At 35.2% G+C, this 25,022-nt stretch overlaps 2 protein-coding genes across 4 annotated transcripts in view; one reads left to right on the forward strand and one right to left on the reverse strand.

The window, feature by feature from the left end:
* LOC6041658 (serine/threonine-protein kinase meng-po) overlaps positions 1 to 25,022 on the reverse strand; it is a 45,526-nt gene that overhangs the window by 2,327 nt on the left and 18,177 nt on the right. For both annotated transcript variants that reach the window (XM_038254212.1, XM_038254213.1), the window contains one exon: positions 16 to 456. In XM_038254212.1, the coding sequence (XP_038110140.1) occupies positions 16 to 361 (346 nt within the window). In that variant the 5' untranslated portion in view covers positions 362 to 456. The remainder of the gene's footprint in view (positions 1 to 15; positions 457 to 25,022) is intronic.
* On the forward strand, positions 398 to 23,972 carry LOC6041657 (ionotropic receptor 93a). 2 transcript variants are annotated; one of them, XM_001850832.2, is made up of 13 exons: positions 7,436 to 7,553; positions 7,622 to 7,774; positions 7,835 to 7,971; positions 15,729 to 15,849; positions 15,911 to 16,458; positions 16,511 to 16,604; positions 16,667 to 16,827; positions 16,890 to 17,066; positions 17,126 to 17,307; positions 17,380 to 17,425; positions 17,548 to 17,710; positions 22,996 to 23,055; positions 23,111 to 23,972. In XM_001850832.2, exons 1-13 carry the CDS (start codon positions 7,448 to 7,450, stop codon positions 23,782 to 23,784), a joined length of 2,622 nt encoding a protein of 873 aa, XP_001850884.2. In that variant the 5' UTR covers positions 7,436 to 7,447; the 3' UTR covers positions 23,785 to 23,972. The 2 variants fall into 2 exon arrangements, with proteins under 2 accessions (XP_038110139.1, XP_001850884.2); XM_038254211.1 differs by lacking the exons at positions 7,436 to 7,553; positions 7,622 to 7,774; positions 7,835 to 7,971 and adding an exon at positions 398 to 486.

Consider the following 25,022-nt stretch of genomic DNA (forward strand, 5'->3'; position numbering starts at 1 on the left):
ACAAAGTCAACCCACCGAGCGGCGCATACTCCTGCGTAAACACGTAGAACCCGGCCGTCTCGAACGCCACATCGTACGTCGTAACGATGTTCTTGTGATTGCCCAAGCTCAAGCTAAAGTGAAACTCCTTGTAAAAGTCCGTCAGCGACACGAACGGCTTCGGGAGCAGCTTCAGCACCATCTCCGTGTCGGTGGCCCGGTGCTCCACGAGCAGAATCTTGCCGAACCAGCCCTCGCCGACGATCTGCAGGATGTCGAACTCATCGGACAGCGTGACCTTGTCCAGCTCGAACTCGCGGATCTTGTGGATGTTTCCGGTCGAGGACTTGCTGCGCGATAAGCCTGACGAGTGGCCCGCCATTGTTGCATTTGTGGTTGACTTTCAGCTCGGGACGAGAAACGTCGAAGTGGGATGGAGCGCAGATTCTAGTATTTATTGATGCAGCGGCTCAAGTGCTGAAAATGAGACAATAATACGAAATAACAGTGAGTAATGCGTTGTTGGTGCTATTTCAAGGCGATTCGCATTTAATCAGTCTGAGTGATGAGCTCGGCTTGAATTCGTATACTTGAGTAATTTATAATTAAACATGGCTTGGTCATAAAATGTTTCATTTTCGTTTTTTGCATTTTCTAGATTGTTTTTGTTGTGATCCATAACATGCTCTGTATCATGAACATCAATGCATTTCAAAAGTATTTCAAATTATTTTCAGTTGATTAGACTTCTATTTTCATAAATATTTTGAAGTTTTTAATTCTGTGATATGATTTTTTTAAATAGTCTTGTTTTGCTTTTCCATCAAAATGAGTTGCCAATACATTTACTGGGGACGCAAGGTGCGTTATATTCAATTATTGTACCGAATTCCGATACATTGAAACCCCGATGGTTTGACACCTACTGTTGTCAAAAGAACAATGTCACTTGTTAGTTTGACACACTTTATTTACACAGACCTCACACTTACTATCAAATGTTTGATTTGATAGTAAGTGTTAGTCCCGTGTAAAAAGTGCCAGTTCGACACTTTTTAGTTTGACATTGACAAACCAACGGGGTACAAATTAAAAAGTGTCAAACGAAAAAGAAACATGTCGCAGAATCCTGTTAATAATCACCATTTTTTGATATGCTACGTAAAACATACTCTTTGGTCCCGATGCTTCCTCAGCAATCAAATGAAAAATGTGGTTTTTGTGAAAATCGTCAAAAACGCAATTTTTTCACCGCCCAATTTCTAATAGGACCCCATAATCGAATTACAAAAAAAAAAACAAAAGTCTATTTATTTTGGCCAAGAAACTCTCATGCCAAATTTAAGCAAAATCGGAGCATTTTTGATCGGGATCCTGATGGTGTGACGTGCAATCGCTCAATGATTTAGCAATTTCATAATTGAATTTGAAAAAAATATGTTGCAAATAAAGTTAGGTAAATGTTTTATTTTGAATTCTATTTAATTTTTTCTCAGATCCGTGAAGTTGCAAAAACTTGCACGTTTTTGATCGCGTTTGACATTTTCCTATTCTCTCTCATTTCCGCGTTTAACCACAAAAGCCGGTACAAACCCAACTTCGCGTTCTTTTATTGCAGTTTTCGGAGAGATTCAAAGGTAGAGAGCGCATAGTCGAGGAAAAAGGGGAGGAGTGGAAGCAGCGCCGTACCTAGGGGTTGGCGCAGTTGGCGACCGCCAAGGGCGCCAGCCCTTGAGGGGCGCCGAAAACGATGATTGTACAAATTTGTCATGTTATTATAAAATCCTAGAAAGGTATTCAGAACAAAAGGGGCGCTAAATTTTAAAGTAGGACTACAAAATAACTCGATAATCTTGGTCGGAATATTACAAATATTACTTATAACACTTGGGGCGCCAAAATCAACTATTTCAATAATTGTACCAGAATTAAATTTAAAATTAAATTCTCTCAATTCATTTATCAAAGGGGCGCTCAAGTGGCAAAAATTTCAGGGTTTTATAACAATTCTTTGAAATAGCTAGAGATTTTATATTCCAACTACAGTATATAAAATTCAATTTAAATTTCACCATTTTTCCAGCATCAGGAACCATCAAGCTTTTTTATGTTTTGAAGTATTTTTTTTATATAATCAGCTATTTAATTGAAATTTACACATTTCTATTGAAAATCTGAAATAAAAAGAATAAGATATTTCAAGTTTAAAGAAAATGGCATTTGAGATATTTTTATCGTTTTAAATGCAAACTTGTGCGTTGAGATTGGCCTACGTTTTCGAAATACCGAAGTGTTTAAATTGAATATTTCTAACACAAAAAATGCTTTGACTTTTGTTAAATTTCTAGCAAAATATTTTTTTTTCAACATAAAAATGTTGGTTTTTTAAGAGCACATAAATTGCTCTAAATATATTATATTCTGCTGCTTGTATTCAATTGCTTGTAGCAAGAGTGAAAAAGTAAAATTTGAGTGTCTTCGACAAATTTGCATAGATTGGCATGTCCACCAACTTTTTAGTCGTAAAAGTAAAATATTATACAATTTCTTGTATAATTTTGATTTGCAGAAACACCATTATCGCGGACCCATTAGAATTTAAACCAAAGCAAAATTCCAACTCCAAAAACAGCAATATTTTTTGGGAAAACACAAAGTTCCACTTAATTTTGCTTCTAGGGTCAATAATTTGAAGAATGTTAGTAACATTTTCCTTGAAAATTTTTGTTTTGTTATGTTTTAATGGAATGCATAAAGTTGCTTATCTTTCACATACATTTTTTTTTTATTTCATGGATTCCATGTGTTGGGCTATCCAGTGTAATTTCAGTGCAAACGGTTCTAAAAGCTTTGTGTGTAGAGGGTGACTATTCTCGAGATTTTCAATTTCCCGGGAATCGAGAGTTGAATTTGGAAATTTCCTGGGAATTCCCGGGACCTGGTAGTGTTTATAACTATGCCAATAGTGCCAGTAATGTATAAAGAAAAGTTATAAATGTGTTTCTTTTCAATGAATTCAGTTACGATTTATTCATGCTTATTTAATGAAACGTTAATTAGTAGCCTCATTATTTTTGGGAACTATGATCTACTTCTTGATTTTTTTCTGAATCTGCAATACAACTTGTTAATTATTGAACTTGTTATTAGATTTTTGTGAAATAACAAAATAGCTAATATATAATTTACCAGTATCGGGATTTTTACAATATAATAAATAGCGACTCAAAACAACAATTTTAATATTTTAATAGTGATCCGGAAAACCCGAATGTTCACATTTGGCGGACTTTACAAAGATTTCCAGAGTTTTTTTTCTAAGATATAATTTAAAAATATAAGAGATATATTTTAAAAATATAAAAAAATAGACTTTCTTCTTGTGGCTAACTGCTAAGTATGCTTTAAGGTTAATTTTGGGGTCCACATTATTTTAAGTTTTCCCAATTATAGTAATTGGAACTTTTAATAAGTTAAAGTTTACACTTTCTGAATTAGAAAATAAGAGAAGCATTGGTTCATTCGAACTTGAACATCTTACATTGAACACCCAATGTTCTGAACAATTTCGAATTTTCAATTTTTTTTATTTGTTTATATAATTTTGCTTCGACCAAATTTCCCGGAAATCGAGAGGTCCAAAAATGGTCGATTTCCCGGGAATTCCCGCTCGTCACCCTCTATTTGAGTGTAATGGTTTTTATACAAAATTTTAAGAAACTTTAGATGTCGAAAAATAAACACAAAAAATTTCAATGTGTTAAAAAAATAAAAACTAATTGCCTTTGTTTGAAGCTATGAATTTTCAAAAAACAAATTTTAGGAATTTTATATCAATCAAAAAACACAGTCACAGAGAAGAGAAATATTGTTTTCAAAAATAAATTGAAAAAAAAAAAGTTTCAAAAGGAATCCATCCAAAAACAAGTTTTAAAAGGAGTCCATTTTCTAATCAGTTAAACTATTTTTTTCAGGAATGCAGGAAAATGCTGATACAATGAAATTTAAGCTAGGTCAGATCAAATTCTATTTAAAACGATAAAACAACACTCTGCTATTTTCAGTCAACATTAATCCTAAAGCACCTTTTCGTTACAACCTATCTGTATTGGAAAGATATAAATCGATTGAAATGGTTTAAAAATAATAAAACATTAATTTGAATATTCTTCAAAGAATTAAATTGTGGTTGGATTTTTTAGCTGTTATATTTATTCAATTAATTACCATTATATTATTAAAACTCTTTGAAGCAATCGCTGAAAATTTAAGTAAACATATCAAAATGATGAAAAATTTGGAGGGGCGCCAAATTGATGCTTCGCCAAGGGCGCCGTGGACCCTAGGTACGGCTCTGAGTGGAAGAGAGAGAATGCAATCGCTGGGACTCACGAGACCCAAGAAGAGATCTCACAAGCTAGAGTGACAGTCGCTTTATTCTCTGAAGTTTTGGTGCAGTGATTATCAAATGATAGCTTCTTCTATCACTCAGTGGAACACTAATTCCTTCATACACATTAAGGGACTTTTCGTTCATTTTTTTTTTTGTTGAGAAGTTTGAAATGTTGGCCATATTAGAATTATTTAATTGGTTTTTGGATGGTATCGAAAACATATCTGGAGTTTTTTTTAAAAGGTCCAATAAACCAAATTTTCAGTTTTTGTTTTCTGGGGGTTTCTAATACCCCTGACTCAAGTTGGTTCAAAAACACCCAAATAGCAAAAACTGGAAATTTGGTTAATTGGTATCTGGCAAGGCTAAAAAATTTAAAATTGCATCTTTTTAACTGTAAAATCATGTCCATATCTCATTCGCAAGAATAACAAAAATTTATTTCTTTAAGTATTGCAATTTATGAAAAGTGAGCTTTTCTAATTTTTAATTGATGGTATCTTGAACTCCAATTTCAATGTAAACCTGATAATTATTTCCTCAAAATAATATTATTTTGCAGTCAATTAAAAACAAATTGGAAAATCTTGAAGGATTTTTTTTCAATGTAACGAGAATTTTAACATTTCAAATGGGTAATTCTCCGCCAACTCACACAGCAGTTGCCCCGACCCCTCTTCGATTTGCGTGAAACTTTGTCCTAAGGGGTAACTTTTGTCCCTGATCACGAATCCGAGGTCCGTTTTTTGATATCTCGTGACGGAGGGGCGGTACGACCCCTTCCATTTTTGCACATGCGAAAAAAGAGGTGTTTTTCAATAATTTGCAGCCTGAAACGGTGATGAGATAGAAATTTGGTGTCAAAGGGACTTTTATGTAAAATTAGACGCCCGATTTGATGGCGTACTCAGAATTCCGAAAAACGTATTTTCCATCGAAAAAACACTAAAAAGTTTTAAAAATTCTCCCATTTTCCGTTACTCGACTGTAAAAATTTTGGAACATGTCATTTTATGGGAAATTTAATGTACTTTTCGAATCTACATTGTCCCAGAAGGGTCATTTTTCATTTAGAACAAAATTTTTCATTTTAAAATTTCGTGTTTTTCTAACTTTGCAGGGTTATTTTTTAGAGTGTAACAATGTTCTACAAAGTTGTAGAGCAGACAATTACAAAATTTTAATATATATACATAAGGGTTTTGCTTATAAACATCACAAGTTATCACGATTTTACGAAAAAAAGTTTTAAAAAAGTTGGTCGTCATCGATCATGGCCGTTCATGGTCACCCGCGACAGACACGGACGACGAAACAAAGAGAAACGCAAAAAGTAACTTTTTCAAAACTTTTTTTCGTAAAATCGCGATAACTTGTGATGTTTATAAGCAAACCCCTTATGTATATATAAAATTTTTGTAATTGTCTGCTCTACAACTTTGTAGAACATTGTTACACTCTAAAAAATAACCCTGCAAAGTTAGAAAAACACGACATTTTAAAATGAAAAATTTTGTTCTAAATGAAAAAATGACCCTTCTAGGTCAATGTAGATTCGAAAAGTACATTAAATTTCCCATAAAATGACGTGTTCCAAAAAAAATTAACGGAAAATGGGAGAATTTTTAAAACTTTTTAAGTGTTTTTTTTTAATTAAAAATACGTTTTTTCGGAATTCTGAGTACGCCATCAAATCGGGCGTCTACATAAAAGTCCCTTTGACACCAAATTTCTATCTCATCACCGTTTCAGGCTGCAAATTGTTGAAAAACACCTCTTTTTTCGCATGTTCAAAAATGGAAGGGGTCGTACCGCCCCTCCGTCACGAGATATCAAAAAACGGACCTCGGATTCGTGATCAGGGACAAAAGTTACCCCTTAGGACAAAGTTTCACGCAAATCGAAGAGGGGTCGGGGCAACTTTTCCCGATTTCGTGTGAGTTGGTAGAGAATTACCCAAATACAATATTTTGTGAAAAATTCTAAAAAATATGGTCCATACACAAATGGTATGTAAATATTCAAACAGCTGTAACTTTTGAGTCAATTTTCTGATCAATTTGGTGTCTTGGGCAAAGTTGTAGGTATTGTTGATGATTTTTGAGAAAAAAATAGATACATGGAAAAAAAATGCAGATTTTTTTATCAACTTATTTTTCACTAAAACTCAATTTCCCAAAATACGTATTTTTTTTTATTTTTGAGATTTTTTGATATGTTTTAGGGGACAAAAATCCGCAACTTTTGAGCCATAAAAAAACATGGGCCACAAATCTGCCGCCGAGTTATGAATTTTTGAAAAAATAGTGATTTTTGGAAAAAAAAATCGAAGTTTCATGCAAAAACAAGTTTTACATTATTTTATTTGAGCTGTAATTCATGATTAAAGTGCTGATAGACCGATAATAGAAATAGGCTGAGAAAGGGTATAGTTCTATTGTTTATGTATTTCTTTTTTATTTTTAGTATTTTAAATGCCACCCCAACATGATGGTTAAAATTCTACTTAATTTTCTCGAATTGTTTCTTTTGTCCATTTGCAGTTATTCATATTTATCCGAAACTTTTTGTGTATATTTTTTTCTGTTATTCATTTTTTTCATCAGGGCCAAAATAGTGTTTTCGAAAATGAATGTAATTTTTATATGGTGATGGCTAAGAATATGGTATATTTTTCCAAATCTATAATAATCTAAAAAAATTGCAAAACACATCTGTATAATGATTCCATGTTTCTTTTTAACTCGATATCTGATCTCGTCAACCCAAAATTCCCAAATGCCAGCCAAAACAAAAATACTCGCTGCAAAACTACACTTCCCCATTGCTCCTCCCCCAAGCCCAATTTAAAATTAATCACTTCTCCCAACCACAATCCACCCCTTCCTAGCCCAGGACCCAGCCTTCCAGCATAGGTGCCCTTTCGTATGCAACATTGATTCCTTCAATCACTATTTCATCGGGTTCAGGTCACACCAACGGAACACCTGCACCCCAAGCACGGAAGCGTTTGGTATAAATACCGGTTCCGCTGCAGGCTCGGACTAACAGTTATTTTTCGTGTTCCGGAAGAAGATGAAGCTCCAGGTGAAAGTGCTAGTGGTGATTTTAGTGTTGTGCAATTTTAAGCCATCCCTTGGGGATGACTTTCCATCTCTGATTTCGGCTAATGCCTCGATTGGTGAAGACCTTTTTTTTAAATTTATCTTGTTTCGTGTTACTAAATGGATTATTTCATCAAAATGGCAGCGGTTATCCTGGACAGGGAATACCTGGATAACCAGTACGAGGCCCTGCTGGAAAACACCAAGCGCACCTTTGAACAAATCCTGCGAGACAACTTTAAGAATGGTGGTCTGATCGTGAAATACTTTTCCTGGACCAGCATCAATCTGAGAAGAGGTTCAGTTACGTGATTATTCTTAGAGGTTGTGAAAAATAATGGTATTTTTGCTGGTGTAGATTTTACGGCAGTGCTTTCGGTGTCCAACTGTGAAAACACCTGGGACGTGTATAAAAATGCGGCGAAGGAAAATCTGGTCATCATGGCAATTACGGACACGGATTGTCCACGGTTGCCATCACATAATGCAATCATGGTGAGTGTTTGAGAAGTAGTTTAAAATGCAGAGCAGATTTATTTTTATTTTCAAAACATTAGTATATTTGGAAAATGTAAAAAATCGATTCTTGGCAAACTTTTGTTTTTCATTTTGAAATATGGCTTCATAAATGAAAGGTTAAAATGTATAGAAAAGATTAAAGGAATGTCGATCATACAAAAAATACTATTCAAATATGTAAAAACATTGCTCAGTGATTAAAGTCGCAAAATTAAATAAATTTTCTGAAAATGGTGCATTGGGTTTTGGTGTCTTCAGGCAGGCAAATTGGGACAATTTTGGCTTGGTTGAAAATTAGAGTGGTTAACGATCAGGATTTTCTTGATATTTTTTCTCTTCTAAGAATTTGACAGGCATGCCAATGCAAGCAACTTTGTCCAGGATACATCCCACACAGAAAAAAATAATGTAAATTTGGAAGCTGTAGTTTTTGAAGGTTGAATATTACCTCTATTAAGATGTAATTTTATCTCAATTTAGACTGAAAAAGTAACATTACACCAGAAAAGTGGTAAAAATACACATTCCAGAGGTAAAATTACACCTTTTTTTCTGACATAAAAGATATACCCCTTTCCAGATGTAATATTACCGTCAACTGGGGCGAATTGGGACACATGGGGCGAATTGGGACACATGGGGCGAATTGGGACAGCAGTTTTAACCACGTTAGAGCACAATATTTTGATTTTTCTGGCTGGTTTCGGATAGAACAGACTCAGACCAACAAAATGTGTACATCCATTTCCAAATTTAAAACCTTTAAGTGCTCTTACAACTACTGTCCCTATTCAAACTGTAGTCCCGATTCGCCCCAGATGACGGTACAATGTTTTTTTTTCTGTGCAGCTCGCTATCTACGCCGCCTACGAATGATGATGTCAATACAGTTTAGACTCGATTATCCGAAAAGTCACTTTATTGAATCCACTAAAAAGATGATTTTCAAACACTCCAGAAAGTTTCATGAAGATTTTACATGATTAAACTGAGTTAGAGACGATTTTATGGCCAACATTTTGCCGTGCGCAAAGTGGACTGTCAAACTTTCTGAGCGTTTTTCTCGAAACACCAAGTTGATTTACGGGTGCCACGATATCTCGAGATGGGATGGACCAAATAAGCTGAAAATCGGGGTGAAGAGTCTCAAGAGTCTCGAGTCAATCCCGTGATGATTTTTTATATGAAAAACACAAAACAAAATTATCTTTTTTTTTAAGTACCGTTAACTGGGGTCAATCGGGACACATGGGGCGAATTGGGACAGCAGTTTTAACAATGTTGGAGCACAATATTTTGATTTTTCTGGTTGGTTTCGGTTAGAACAGACTCAGGCCAACAAAATGTGTACATCCATTTCCAAATTTAAAAGCTGTAAGTGCTCTAAAAACTGCTGTCCCTATTCAGACTGTAGTCCCGATTCACCCCAGATTACGGTAAGATTTTTGTAAATCGGGCTTCGTCATGCACACAGGACCGGTTTAACGAGTCTTCACTAAAATTTTGAGCCGATTTGTTCAAGGCAGTGTTGAGATATCGTGGCACCTGTTTTTTGAAACTGCTAACTTCAATTTGCTATATGTCGGCAATGAAACAACCAAATGTCTTCAAATTTGTTTTGATAATGATGAAAATGTATATTTTAATGCCCTGAATACATATTTTAAATAAAATTTAGTGTTTGCTTACACCAACCTCTGACTTTTTGTCGATTTACATGTTTGTAACCCCTTAAATTTAAAAGGCAATCAAATATTCAAATTCGACTAAAATTGGGTCGCAGGTGATATAGGGGAAATTCTCGTATCTTTGGCAGGTTAATCACTCGCACCTAATTCCATCCAATTTGCTGATTTTCACTATTTAAACAACAAAATTTGCAAAACTTTTGATATAAACTTGCTTGCTCACTTCTTATTGAGCTATTTATCCCTCGATTTCAGTTGAAAACGCTTTTAATTAGCTTTAATTGAATGTCCAAGTTTTTACCTGCCAACATTAGAGGCACGCTGGAATTAGATGCTGCTCCCCTAAATAAAATAAAAACAAGAGAAAAAACTTTTTTTTGGACAAATTATTTAAAAAAAAATTTATTAGGCTTTCATGAATGTCATTGCGAGAAAACATTTATAAATTGTTTCAGTTCATTGCAAGTCTATTCAATGGTTTTTAGAGTTCTTTAGACAAAAATGGGCTTCTCCTTTTCAAGCCTATATTTGTAACCGCACATAAATCAAGATATAAAAATATCATTTGACCAGAAATTGAACAAGATTTTGATAACCATGTATAAATTAATAACACATTTCATAATAAAAAATTGTGGAAAATAATAATTTTTGAAGAAAATATAAAAAAACTCAAATGAAACCGCTCTACTCAATAAATAATAATGTATGGCAAGTTTAACGATATAAGTTTCACTCGTTTACACCTAATGCTTATTTTCCTTTACTGAGGTAAATTTTTAAGACGGGTTTTTTTCAAATAAATAGAAAATAAGAAAGTGAGTGTATTGAATGTCAATTTTGAGAGTTCTTCTTACCAATGCTGAGCAATTCTCTGTGATTTCGGTCATTCGATTTTTTTGTATTTTTTAATCCGGCTGAAACTTTTTTGGTGCATTCGGTATGCCCAAAGAAGCTATTTTGCATCATAAGTTTGTTCATACAAAATGATATTTGAAAATACAAGAATGATATTTGAAAATTCAAAAAACTGTATCTTATGAAGGAATTTTTGATCGATTTGGTGTCTTCGGTAAAGTTGTAAATACGGATAAGGAATACAAAAAAAAAGATACACGGTAAAATAAATGTTTGATTTTTAATTTGACTTTTTGTCACTATAATTAATTTGCAAAAAACACCAATTTTTATATGTTTAAGTGGACATCAAATGCCAACTTTCGAGAAATTTCCAGAACGGGCAAAAAATCTTTGACCGAGTTATGATTTTTTGAATCAATACTGATTTTATTATAAGAATCGAAATATTGGTCGCAAAAATTTTTCAACTTCATTTTTTGGTGTAAAATCAATGCAAATTTGCAATCAAATAGTACTTTATTGAAATATTGATAAAGTGCACCGTTTTGAGCATGAGCATGAGCATGGTTGACTGCCAATGAGCTGCTACTCCGTTATTGACAGATCAGCTGAAGTTAAACAATGAATCAAAAATGATCAGTGGGAGCCAACCATCCGTTCACTGTTTAACCCCTGAAGACCCCGACTTTATTAGTCAATACCGGCGCCCTCCCAAGAAGCCTGCAGTTCAACGAAAGGGAGGAATGTTAGTCCGATAGTTGAAGTTGCAGACTCATCAAGCACATAGTTTTTCGCTATATACTTGTTGATACCGCTTGAGACCGTTGAATCCACAGCGTCTCCTTCAAGCATCACGTGATTATTATTTTTTTGGGTTAGTAGGATAAGGTATTGGTTTTTCGATGCCTCCCGAGCTACGATGCTATGGGGAGGACTTTCATAACAAACCCGTCGGCGAGCCTTCCGAGCAACGATGCTATGGGAAGGTCTTTCTAATTAGCACACCAAAACACTCGCGCACAGGTATTTAAATACTGAATAAATGTAATTTTTCATCACGATTACCCAGACGACATTGATGATATAGGAAGGACTTTTTTACAGTCATTTACAGTAATACTTAAACTTATTTTAATGCAACAATTCACACGACGTCGTGCCTCCCGATCAACGATGATATAGGAAGGACTTGAGCAAGCCAATCAGGATGAAACACGAAATAAAATTCTTTTCTTTTCACACACAATGCCACATAGTTGACCGCGCGTCACCACCCAACTAATTGAACTGATTTTCTTCTGCTTGTGGGCAAGCCAATCAGGATGAAACACGAAATAAAATTCTTTTCTTTTCACACACAATGCCACATAGTTGACCGCGCGTCACCACCCAACTAATTGAACTGATTTTCTTCTGCTTGTGGGCAAGCCAACTAGGATGAAACACGAAATAAAATTCTTTTCTTTTCACACACAATGCCACATAGTTGACCGCGCGTCACCACCCAACTAATTGAACTGATTTTCTTCTGCTTGTGGGCAAGCCAACTAGGATGAAACACGAAATAAAATTCTTTTCTTTTCACACACAATGCCACATAATTGACCGCGCGTCACCACCCAACTTATTGAACTGATTTTCTTCTGCTTGTGGGCAAGCCAATCAGGATGAAACACGAAATAAAATTCTTTTCTTTTCACACACAATGCCACATAGTTGACCGCGCGTCACCACCCAACTAATTGAACTGATTTTCTTCTGCTTGTGGGCAAGCCAATCAGGATGAAACACGAAATAAAATTCTTTTCTTTTCACACACAATGCCACATAGTTGACCGCGCGTCACCACCCAACTAATTGAACTGATTTTCTTCTGCTTGTGGGCAAGCCAATCAGGATGAAACACGAAATAAAATTCTTTTCTTTTCACACACAATGCCACATAGTTGACCGCGCGTCACCACCCAACTAATTGAACTGATTTTCTTCTGCTTGTGGGCAAGCCAACTAGGATGAAACACGAAATAAAATTCTTTTCTTTTCACACACAATGCCACATAGTTGACCGCGCGTCACCACCCAACTAATTGAACTGATTTTCTTCTGCTTGTGGGCAAGCCAACTAGGATGAAACACGAAATAAAATTCTTTTCTTTTCACACACAATGCCACATAATTGACCGCGCGTCACCACCCAACTAATTGAACTGATTTTCTTCTGCTTGTGGGCAAGCCAATCAGGATGAAACACGAAATAAAATTCTTTTCTTTTCACACACAATGCCACATAGTTGACCGCGCGTCACCACCCAACTAATTGAACTGATTTTCTTCTGCTTGTGGGCAAGCCAATCAGGATGAAACACGAAATAAAATTCTTTTCTTTTCACACACAATGCCACATAGTTGACCGCGCGTCACCACCCAACTAATTGAACTGATTTTCTTCTGCTTGTGGGCAAGCCAATCAGGATGAAACACGAAATAAAATTCTTTTCTTTTCACACACAATGCCACATAATTGACCGCGCGTCACCACCCAACTAATTGAACTGATTTTCTTCTGCTTGTGGGCAAGCCAATCAGGATGAAACACGAAATAAAATTCTTTTCTTTTCACACACAATGCCACATAATTGACCGCGCGTCACCACCCAACTAATTGAACTGATTTTCTTCTGCTTGTGGGCAAGCCAACCAGGATGAAACACGAAATAAAATTCTTTTCTTTTCACACACAATGCCACATAATTGACCGCGCGTCACCACCCAACTAATTGAACTCTTTGGTAAAGTGCACCGTTTTCAAGCTAAAGCCATTTTAAGTAGCTTAGTTGAAAATAGTCGTAGTATTTTATATTTTAAAGTTAGTGCACATGTTTGCCTACTTTTGAAAAAACATATTTTTGAAAAGCTGTGAATATTCTCTATATTGTGCTTTTCTCAAAAAAAATAAATAAAGACTAACATTTTTAAATGGCGTAATATTGAATGTAAAGATTATGGAATGTGAACCTAATCAATCAAAAAATTCTTGAAAAGATACAGATTTTGAATTTTCAAACATCATTTTTGCATAATTATATAGACAAACTAATGATACAAAATGGCTTCTTCAGCCGGATTAAAAATACAAAAATTAAAAAAAGACCGATTTAGTAGAGAAATGCTCTGCTCTTAAATGATCTGAAAAAGGTAAATTCTTAGATCTTAGTCCGCCTAGAGGGGGCTGTAGAGCGTAAACAACATTTTTTATCACATGTAAAATCAGTCATTGAAATCGAACACTGGCAACGAGTTTGCTGGCAAACTCGGTTTGCTTTTGAACCTTCATTCATGTTTGACCTTGAACACTGTTCTGTTTGAAACAGGGTTCGTCGGGTTCGCCGAACAATTGTTTGATCCCGTGTTTAAACATTTGTTTTAAACAAAAGGTTTAAGCAATACACGAGCTTTGATTTTTCTTCGACAAGTTATTTTATTAAAATCCATGTCATTTTTCAGACAACAAAATGTGTTTAGCCGAGAAACCCGTGCAAACCATACAATTGCTGTCACCAGAGTTCAAAGTCACCCAAAGTCACCAAAGTTTGAAACTAAACGTGAACTTGGGTTTATGTTTGAACACAAAAGAGAATCGGAAAAGAGTAGCTGTTTGGACGTGGGTGAGAAAATTTAGACAGAAGTTCAAACAATGAATGTTTCGGCCAATGACTGTGTAAAAATCGATCAATTTTGATGCTCAAGTTATGTACATCTAATTAATTGAGAAAGTAAGTTATTTTTGATGTAGTTTCGCTCAATGTAAAGGAATACCAATGAAAATTTTATCGGTTTACATTAAAATAAACCTAATCTTACATCGAAAAGATGTTAAAGGACCATCCACAAACCACGTGGACACTTTTTTGGAAATCTAAATCCCCCCCCCCCTCGTGGACAATTGTCCATACAAAAAAAAATCTTTTTTGTATGGATCGTGAACAATCGCCATACACTTCTTTTACGACCACTAGATCATTTTGTACATTTTTGAGCCCTTCTAGACAATTGTACAGCTTGTCAAAATGAACATTTTTATTCTTGAAAAATGAATTTTGGTCAATTCTATCAAAAGTTATGGGCAAAAAACGATTAAAAAATGCTCATTTTCAAATTGAGATTAAATAAGTTAAACAAAAAAGAACCCCGAGATATTTTCAGCAAATGTACTCTATAATGTGTACTTTCAGATGCTTTTAAGAGCAAGGTCAAACTCCACCACCTTTTCGAGTTATTCACATTTCATAATGGCGTCTTTTTCGTCGTATTTTGGCTATAACTTTCGTTTTGAAGGTCCGATTTTTGCTCTCTTGAAAGATAAATGTGTGTTTTGATAAGTTCTACAAATGTCTAGAAGACATCAACTCGCTACGACACAAGCCTGAGTTGATAAATTCAAAAAACTCATTTTTTCATAAACACTTCAACCTAAATTACAAAAATGGCTCTAGAAACTTCCCGTTTGAAGATAGAGCTTTGTGCTCTTGAGCAAAGTTGCTCAAAATGGTGTTCTCTAAAATTTTTCTGAAGACACCAAAGCGCTATCTCGTCATCTCGTCAAAATAAAAATTCTGAACCACCCTAAAATTTGGACCACCCTAATGCCCACCATACCAAAAGATGCCCCTATTAACTCTGATCATTTGTCCCGAAGATACCAAAGCTCTAAATCTTAACGTGTGGCCGCTATCAATATTGTCACGCTAGATTTCGGTTTCGGACCACTGTGCATTGGTGAGGCAGTTGCCCCACCTTGTGCAAGCTAGTGAGCAAGGCATTTTCAACTATGCTTAAGGAATCTACATGTTTGAAAAACTAAACCGATCAATTGAACGTTTGCGTAAAGTCTCCTGAAAAGCTTAGTAAATGTAATATAATATATAAGTTAACCAAACATTAAAAAAAAATAAAAAAACATCTTTGTGTTCCACAGTGAGTTTTTGTTTAGGTAAAAATATTGCAATTTAGTTTAATATTTTACAACTAATTTTGAATAAAAACAACCGTTTTAAGAGCTTTGATAAGCTTCAAACTTGCAAATTGATGTACACATTTTGTAACTCTGGATCCTTTTTTATCGAATACAAAGATCCACTTTTTTACTAGAAAAGGAAATATCTCAACGACTACTCTCTTTTACAGATCCCCAAATCAATTCCCGCCAGTGGCATCTTTGAAGAGCTGCCCCAAGTGATCATGGACATGAAAACGATGAAGGCCTTCAGCTGGAAGTCTGCCATATTGCTGTACGATGACAGTTTTGGTAGGTATTTTATCATATTGAACGAATTTCACAAGCTAATCTGTGTCCCTTCTTCTACGAGACCGCGACATCGTCGCCCGCTCCGTCCTAGCCCTGTCCAAGGAATCGGAGGATGTTCTCCCACTATCGCTGTCCCTGTTCCGCATCGAGAGCCACACCCACATGTGGGAGAAACGCAAAGCCGTCCGGAAGGTACTGCTCGGTCTACCGACCCGCTACATTGGTACCAACTTTATAGCGATTGTAACCGCAACGACGATGGAACTGGTGATGGACATCGCCAAGGAGCTGAAGATGGTCAACCCGTTGGCCCAGTGGCTGTACGTGATATCGGATACGACGGCGGAGCAGAACAACATCTCGTCCGTGCACTCGATCATCTCCGAGGGGGACAACATTGCGTTCGTGTACAACATGAGAAAGACTGCGGCATCCTGCGAGTCCCAGACGCTGTGCTACATTGAGAATCTGGTGAATGCACTGGTAAAGGGACTGTCTAAGCTGATAAGGGAGGAGAAGGCTGTTTACGGGCAGATTGCTGATGAGGAGTGGGAGGTCATTCGGATGACCAAGGTGGAGCGGAAGAATGATATCCTGCAGATCATAAAGGTGGCTTTTGTGTTGAGTATTGGTTCTTGAAGTTATTTTTGATCTACTTTAGGAGGAACGTGTTGGAAAAGATACCTGCAACGAGTGCTCGATGTGGAAAGTACAATCTGGAGAAACCTGGGGATACACCTATCAATTACCCGCGGGTATGTTAGACTTTTTGAGAATTTTAACTGAAACTATTTAAATAATACTTTGTTTATTGCAGACGATGTGTTATCCGGAACTGCGGTGGGACGGCGAAAGCAGGTTGAGATGCTGGATGTCGGCTACTGGACACCACAGGACGGGTTTGTGATGGCCGACTTTCTGTTTCCACACATCTCGCATGGATTTCGAGGAATTCACCTGAACTTTTACACCTACCATGTGTGTGATAACAACTCCTTGAACCAAACCCCATCGAAAAATGCTACCTTTTAATGTTTCAGAACCCTCCATGGCAATTTGTGTCCTTTAACGAAAGTGGCCATCCCACCCTATCGGGGGGCGTCGTGATGGACATCCTGGAAGAGTTGTCCCGAAAGCTGAACTTTACCTACACCGTCATAGTCGCTCAAACCAACATTGAGTACGTTGGAAATCTTACCGAGGACGGAAACAATACGGTAATCATTAATTTTGTTACCAAAAATTGTAAAAAAAAAAACATATTTTTTGCTTCCAGTCCATCAGAGAAATCCACACGGTCACCACGGACATCCCGTCCGAGATCATGAAGTCCCTAATCGACAACAAAATTCTGCTCGCCGCGGTCGGAGCAACGGTCAGCGAAAAGCAGAAAAAGTTCATCAACTTTACGGTGCCAATCAGCATCCAGACGTACAGCTTCATCGTGTCGAGACCAAAGTATACACTTCTAACCCCATCTTCAAATCATAAATGTTAACTTGCCCCCCTTTTTCCGAAAACATTTTTCAGGGAGCTGAGCCGCGTCTTTCTGTTTCTGTCGCCGTTCACAGTTGATGTAATTAATCATCTTTTTCACTCACTCACTCACTCGAACCTTAATTTGTGGGACTAAATTTGGATCGCAAACTTTCTTTCTATTTTTTCAAATGCAAACGCATTTTAAATATATTCGTTTAGACTTGGATGTGCCTCGGGTTGACGATACTGATGATGGCCCCTCTACTGTACGTGGTGAACCGCGTTAGCCCGTTCTACGAGCACCACGGCAAGTCCAACAAGCTGGGGCTGGGCAAACTGAACAACTGCTTCTGGTATCTGTATGGGGCGCTGCTGCAGCAAGGTGAGATCGAACTCATGTTTTGAAATTTAGGTGAAATTTATTATTTGCATTTATGGTCATACTACTCAAATATCTTTAACAATCGTTTAAAAAATACATAGCGCAATCATGACATAATTTTGATAACAAGCTTTCAAAATATGTAAAATATTCTTCGGATCAGACCATTATATAAACATAATTCTTGAAATATTTTCAAAACTTTTTTAATTTTCATTTATACAAATTATTTGAGAATTTTTTAAATATTTTAGTCCAGTATAAAATTTTCCATAAATCAAAAGTCAAAAATATAAATATTTAAATCTCAATTTCAGTTTTAAACAGCTTTTAAATATTTGAATTTGGCCAATGCAAATTTAACTTCAAGTTTTTATGTTTGATTTCCCAATAAGTAAATTAAACTAAATAAATATATTGAATGATCCCGAGACAAACGTCGTGTACGTTTAAACAGTTTCGATTTTGAATAAAACTGAACAGTTACAATAACAGAGAAATTTAACAAATAACATAATAATATTCTGCAAAATATATTTTATTGAGAAAATTAAACAAGCATAATATTCCAAAGTACTTTCTTTTAAACAACTTCCATATAATAAAGGCTTAAGCTCCTTGGAATAACATTTTAAAATAATGAAATAAATTTTGAACTAGACAAGTAGAATTTGTTGAAAAAATTGAGACAATTACTGAAATTAGGAGAGATTTAATTAAATGACAACTTTCGAATTGATTAAAAGTTTATTTAAATTCAAGCTATGATTTTTTCAACATTTTTTTTCTTTAAACGCATAAGTTTTTGTTTGCGAACAATTGACATGAACAATTGACATGTACATATTTTTTAAAAACAGTTGATAATTTGATCAATGCGACTTTATCAAGGTTTTTTTTCTTAAAATTATTTTAAACGCATAAGTTTTTGTTTAACGTCAATTGACATGAACAATTGACATGTACATATTTTTTAAAAACAGTTGATAATTTGATCAATGCGACTTTATCAAGGTTTTTTTTCTTAAAATTATTTTTATTAGGTCCTTTTCAATACTGGGACCTGGTTAGGACCGAGTCTTTATCAAGATTTTTAATCGATAGAATTATCGGCGATAATCTTAACGGCGACAACCCTACTGCCGATAACGGACGATAACTCATATCATGTTAAATTTTTCAAGATACCGTATTTTTTTAAAGTACTCAAATTTTTATAATTTGCAATAAAGGTATCTAACGATTGAAAATGTTTCCTGCACTTTTACTGTTTTAGAGTTTTTTGAATGAAAAAACTAAAATTTTCACAAATACCGCATTTTCTTAAAATACTCAAATGTTTATAATTCGCAATATGGGTTGATATTTTGTAAAAAAAATATTTTTTTCTTTCAAAAAATTCTAAAGCAATGGAAATTTTGGTGAAATTTCACATTGTTTGATACCGTCATGTGGGGCAAATAGGGACTACAGTCTGAGTAGGAACAGCAGTGTTTAGAGCATTTAATGGTCTGAGTCTGTGCTAACCGACACCATCAAAATATTGTGCTCCTACATGGTTAAATCTGCTGTCCCAATTCGCCCCATGTGTTCCGATTCGTCCCAGTTGACGGTACCCGTATTGCAAATTATGAAAATTTGAGTATTTTCGAGAAAATGCGGTATTTTGTGAAATTTGAGTATATCATAGAAAATTCTTAAAAATAGTTAAGATACATGCAAAATTTTATTATTATATAATTTTTTAAGTATTTTGAGAAAATATTACATTTTTTGAAAATTTTAATATTTCATTCAATAATCACTGAAACAGTTAAAATACATGCAAAATTTCAAATCATTTGATACCCATGTTGCGAATTATAAAAATTTAAGTATTTTCGAGAAATACGGTATTTTGTGAAAAATTTATTATTTTATTCAAAAATCCCTGAAACAGTTGAAATACATGCAAAATTTCTAATGATTTGATACCCATGTTGCGAATTATAAAAATATGAGTATTTTCGAGAAAATACCGTATTTTGTGAAAATTTGGGTGTTTCATTCAAAAAACTTTAAAAACAGTGAAAATGCATGCAAAATTTCGAATCGTTTGATACCCATACTGCAAATTTTTGAGTACGTTCAAAAAATACGGTATTTTGTATTTTTTTAAAGTAATCATACTTTGAAACTTACCATATAATCAAAAAAATACTTAGATGAAGCTTGAAAATTCAACATAATTTGGTTCGTTTTAGTCAATTTTAGAAATATATTAAAAATGAGTTATCGTTCTTTATCGTCGATAAAATTATCGCCGATAGAATTATCGGAATAACGATAACGATAGAACTATCGTTATCGAGCCTCGACAATTTTATCGTTAACAACCTTGGTCTTTATTACGTTTTGTTTTCATAACAGCGATTATTCGATTTATCAATTTGGAAAAATCTCTTTCGGCTCTTAAAATCATTTTTTGAATGTGGGACTTTTTTTTCTAATAAATTGAGCATTTTTTACGAATTTGACCAATTTTATGAAATGAGACTAAACCGCATTTTTTTTTGGGTATGTTTGGGACCAAAGTATACGAAGACAAGTACGGCCTCATTTTTATAGATATTTTAATCATTTAAAATTTTAAATTTTTAATAATATTGAAAATGTTCATCATTTTATTTTTTAAAGAAACTCAAATTTGCAATCGAAATGTTTTTTGAAAATTATTCGTTAAAATGCACCGTTTCCAAGATATGATAAATGTTATAATTTCAAATAAAAAGGTTAAAAAAGAAAAGAAAAGATTTTTCAATTGTGTCCAATAGAGTGGTTCAAATTCGGGTAGGACTAAATCCAGACCAGACTAAATCTTGCGGTACAACGAATATTTACAAAAACTCGAAATACATTTCAATCACTCCAAACTTGTCTTTTTTGGTTCGTAAAACAAAATAAAGAATAAAACAAAATGTCACCCTTAATGACAGTAACTATTGTGAATGGGCGATGAAAAATGTCTTCTTTGATCATAGGGATTCATACTCTACCAATTGAAAAAACAATTATTAAAATCTTTTTCCGCTTGTTGTTGAAAAAAGCTCAGTGTGAAAATTAAACTTTTCTGTTTCCTTTTATATGCATATTTATAAATTAGTTAAAAAATTTAAAATATGAATAACATGGATCAGGAAAAAAGAGTTATCATTCTAAAATAAAAATAACATTTTGTCAACAGTTTGCCACATTTTGAAGAATTTTTGAAAAAAAATCATCTATGTCAAGTAAAAAATCTAGGGTTTTATGTCTTTTTTCGATATGTTGTCAAAAATTATGAAAAAGCCGTTGTTTGGTGAAAATTGCATATGGGTAATTCTCCGCCAACTCACACAGCAGTTGCCCCGACCCCTCTTCGATTTGCGTGAAACTTTGTCCTAAGGGGTAACTTTTATTCCTGATCACGAATCCGAGGTCCGTTTTGCCTTTCTCACTGAGGTAAGGCTATAATCCTGCTCGAAAAATGAACTTTTGAAAAACAGCTCGTAAACCTATATTCATGTATACCTATCGACTCAGAATCGAAAACTAAACAAATGTCTGTGTGTGTGTGTGTGTATGTGTGTGCGTATTCCCCTTGGTGCTCAAAATTCTTGCCAAGTTTTCTCGGCACTGGCTGATCCGATTTGAGTCAAATAAGTTGCATTCGATCCAGTTTGGTGCCTCATACTGCACTATTGAATTGTTTGAAGATCCGATAAGTAGTTCAAAAGTTACGTATAAAAAAGTGTCAGAGTTGCGAATCGGATCTCACATAAATGCATGTAAACTATATCCAGACCCATCACCCGACCCATCGTTGGTTAGGTTATCAAAAGACCTTTCCAACGAGTCCAATACATTGAAGATCTGGCAACCCTGTCTCAAGTTATGACCACTTAAGTGATATTTATGTACTTTTTTGATGCCGGATCTCACTTAAATGTATGTAAACTATGTCCGGATCCATCATCCAACCCATCGTTGGGAAGGTAATCGAAAGACCTTTCTAATGAGTCCAAAACATTGAAGATCTGACAACGCTGAGTATCAAGTTATGACCGCTTAAGTGACATTTAACTATTTCTTTATTGAGAAACAAATCTTACCTGACAAAGTTCGTTCTGCCTTTTTTCGTTTGTTGAAGTTTTTGACTTTTTTGCTTATTCAGCCTCCTGTGAACAAAACTTGATTTTAACCTATCCCATACAATCTGCAAATTTTCCGGAATCGGTTCCAGAGTGGCCAAAGTTGTAACTTTTTGGCGTAAGAACCTTCCTTGGACTAACGAACTTACCATACGAACCCATCGCAACAAAGAGCACCTCGATCGAACGTTCCGTGTTGAATTGATTCGCGTTCGAACAAAACCGTCGAAATTTTGTATATATATATATATATATATAGAAGATATATAGAATTTGTGTTCAAACCCATCACATCACCAAATGTTGGTAAAAAGTGAGGAAGGCAACAACCACATAGGTGGATTAAGTTAGTTTTTTGATATCTCGTGACGGAGGGGCGGTACGACCCCTTCAATTTTTGAAATGCGAAAAAAGAGGTATTTTTCAATAATTTGCCGCCTGAAACGGTGATGAGATAGAAATTTGGTGTCAAAGGGATTTTTATGTAAAATTAGACGCCCGATTTGATGGCGTACTCAGAATTCCGAAAAAACGTATTTTTCATCGAAAAAAACACTAAAAAAGTTTTAAAAATTCTCCCATTTTTCGTTACACATCGGATTCGTGATCAGGGACAAAAGTTACCCCTTAGGACAAAGTTTCACGCAAATCGAAGAGGGGTCGGGGCAACTTTTCCCGATTTCGTGTGAGTTGATAGAGAATTACCCATATATAAACGTAATACAAGGTTTTCTAAAAAGTTTTCAATCGATATATTTTTAATAAAAACAATTGTTTTAGCAATAGTTATTTTTGTCCCCGATTTTTAAGGTAATTTGAAAAAGGAGGGGGGTGGGGAAGAGACGACAAAAACTTGAATTAAATAATTATGGTCATAAGGCATCATGAAATATAGAAGCAAATTATTTGCTGTTTGCGAAGAAGTCGTCAACTTTGAAGAGTGTTATAGAATGTATATCGCTTTTTGTATTGTCAGAATTTTAACGTTTATATTAATTCTATAAATTCTAGAAAAATTCTTCAGAGATTCTCTTCGCACTCTTCGACAAAGTTATTCCATGGGACACAAACCATGAACTTATGTGGTTTTTACACCATTTTTTGTCATGTTTCTAGGTGGACTCTACCTACCGTATGCCGACAGTGGTCGAATTATTATTGGAACATGGTGGTTGGGTAAGAACCAGTTATCCTTGGATAAACTTTATTCTAAATTATGTTATTCTTCCAGTGGTCCTCGTTATCGTCACCACCTACTGCGGAAATCTGGTTGCCTTTCTAACCTTCCCCAAGATCGCTGTTCCCATCACGACAATTTCGCAGCTGGTTCGCAACAACGAGGGAATAACTTGGAGCATCCGCAAGGGAACGTTTTTGGAGCAGTTTCTGAGGGAAACCGATGACGCCAAGTATCTCAAGCTTTCGCATGGAGCTACATTTATTTCGGACGAATCGGATTCGATGGTGCAGTCGATTCGGAACGGCCACCACGTGCACATCGACTGGAGGACCAACCTAAAGTACCTGCTGAAGAGGGAGTTCCTGAAGAATGATCGGTGTGATTTTACGCTGAGTTTGGACGAGTTTTTGGACGAACAAATAGCGCTGGCTCTTCCCAAGGCTAGTCCGTATTTGGATGTCATCAACGCGGAGATTACGAAGATGCATCAGTTTGGGTTTATCCACAAGTGGCTCAGCAATTACATGCCCTCGGAGGACAAGTGTTCCAAGGCACGTAAGAACACGGACGTGGAAAATCACACGGTCAACAATGACGACATGGCTGGCTCTTATTACGTGCTTTTGATCGGGTTCTCATCGGGGATGTTTCTGTTTCTGATTGAGTTTGGGTGGAGATTCTACAAAAAGTCCAAGGAGCAATCGCTGCAGCCGTTTACAGATTGAATGAAGTTCAGACTACCAACCAAGTTACCAACACACGATCGGAGGATATTCCGGAGATTTTGCAGCAAAAAGATGGCCGCTTACTTGCAAATGATTGTAGTGCTGATACTTGTGGTAGTTTCATGCAAAATATTCATAGTGGCAATGCTTTGAGCTTTAAGTTTTTTTTAAAGAATCTTCTAAACCTTCTCAATAGTTTTTTTTCTTCAATTCATTCATTCTTTAACCAAATTCTTAAGGCGAAAATTGTAACAGCAAATTAAAAAATAGTTCACCGAACAGCCATGAATGAACTGTCAACCCTTTCACAACATCATGAAAGAACAAACAAACATTACTCTATATTTACGCACATCCTTACACTTTTTTTCTGTTTGCCTCGAACCGGCTCGTTAAACTCAAATTTAAATTGACAGACTTCAAACTGCTTTTCGACGGGGAAATCGGTTCGTTCACACGTTTTTCCAACTGAATGGAAGTGCTGACAAAGCGAAAAACGAAAATTTAACCAAAATGTGATCCATTAGTTGGAGTACAGTGAGGTTTTCGGGGAGTACGGTTAAAATTAAGTTGTTAAATTTTGACTAGAAAATTAGTTTGCAGGAAAGCAAATAGTTTTATTTATTTAGATTAAAAAAACATATTTAAACCATAAATAACCAGAAATCTCTCCAAACACGCCCCAAAAATCCTTTAAGATTCTATTTTAGAGCGAAGATTGCGGAATCACCTGTTGAGTCAAGAGCGGTTGCGTCAGGTCGGTGCGTAGTATGATGAAGGAAAAACGTTTTTCTCCCAAATTACTTGCCACTGAGTGATGACGACAACGACGACGCGACGGGCAGATGAGACCGGTGGATGACATAATTTGGATGAAAAGTGAGAGTTTTCAGCTTGTGGGAGAAGTGGAAAAATAGATATTAGAATTAAAGCTATGTGGCATGCAGAGCTTATTGCTAGTAGATTTTGCTAAAAGGTATCACAATGTATTGTTACTGTAGCAAAAATTATAAATAAGCATAAAGCCTATAAATGTATAAAATAAAGTGTTCTAATGCCTAGTAAAAAATATCTTAATTTTTTGTTATATTTAGATTAAATCGAAATACCACACTTTAATTTTTTCCACAGTTCATCAAATATTTAGTTAGATGGACTATTTACCAGAAAAAAACTATAATTGAAATAACAAGCCATGGATATACACTGTTTCAGCACTTCAAAGATTGTTTTTTTGT

The sequence above is a fragment of the Culex quinquefasciatus genome, chromosome 2 (genome assembly GCF_015732765.1).
Source record: "Culex quinquefasciatus strain JHB chromosome 2, VPISU_Cqui_1.0_pri_paternal, whole genome shotgun sequence".
Taxonomy (NCBI): domain Eukaryota; kingdom Metazoa; phylum Arthropoda; class Insecta; order Diptera; family Culicidae; genus Culex; species Culex quinquefasciatus.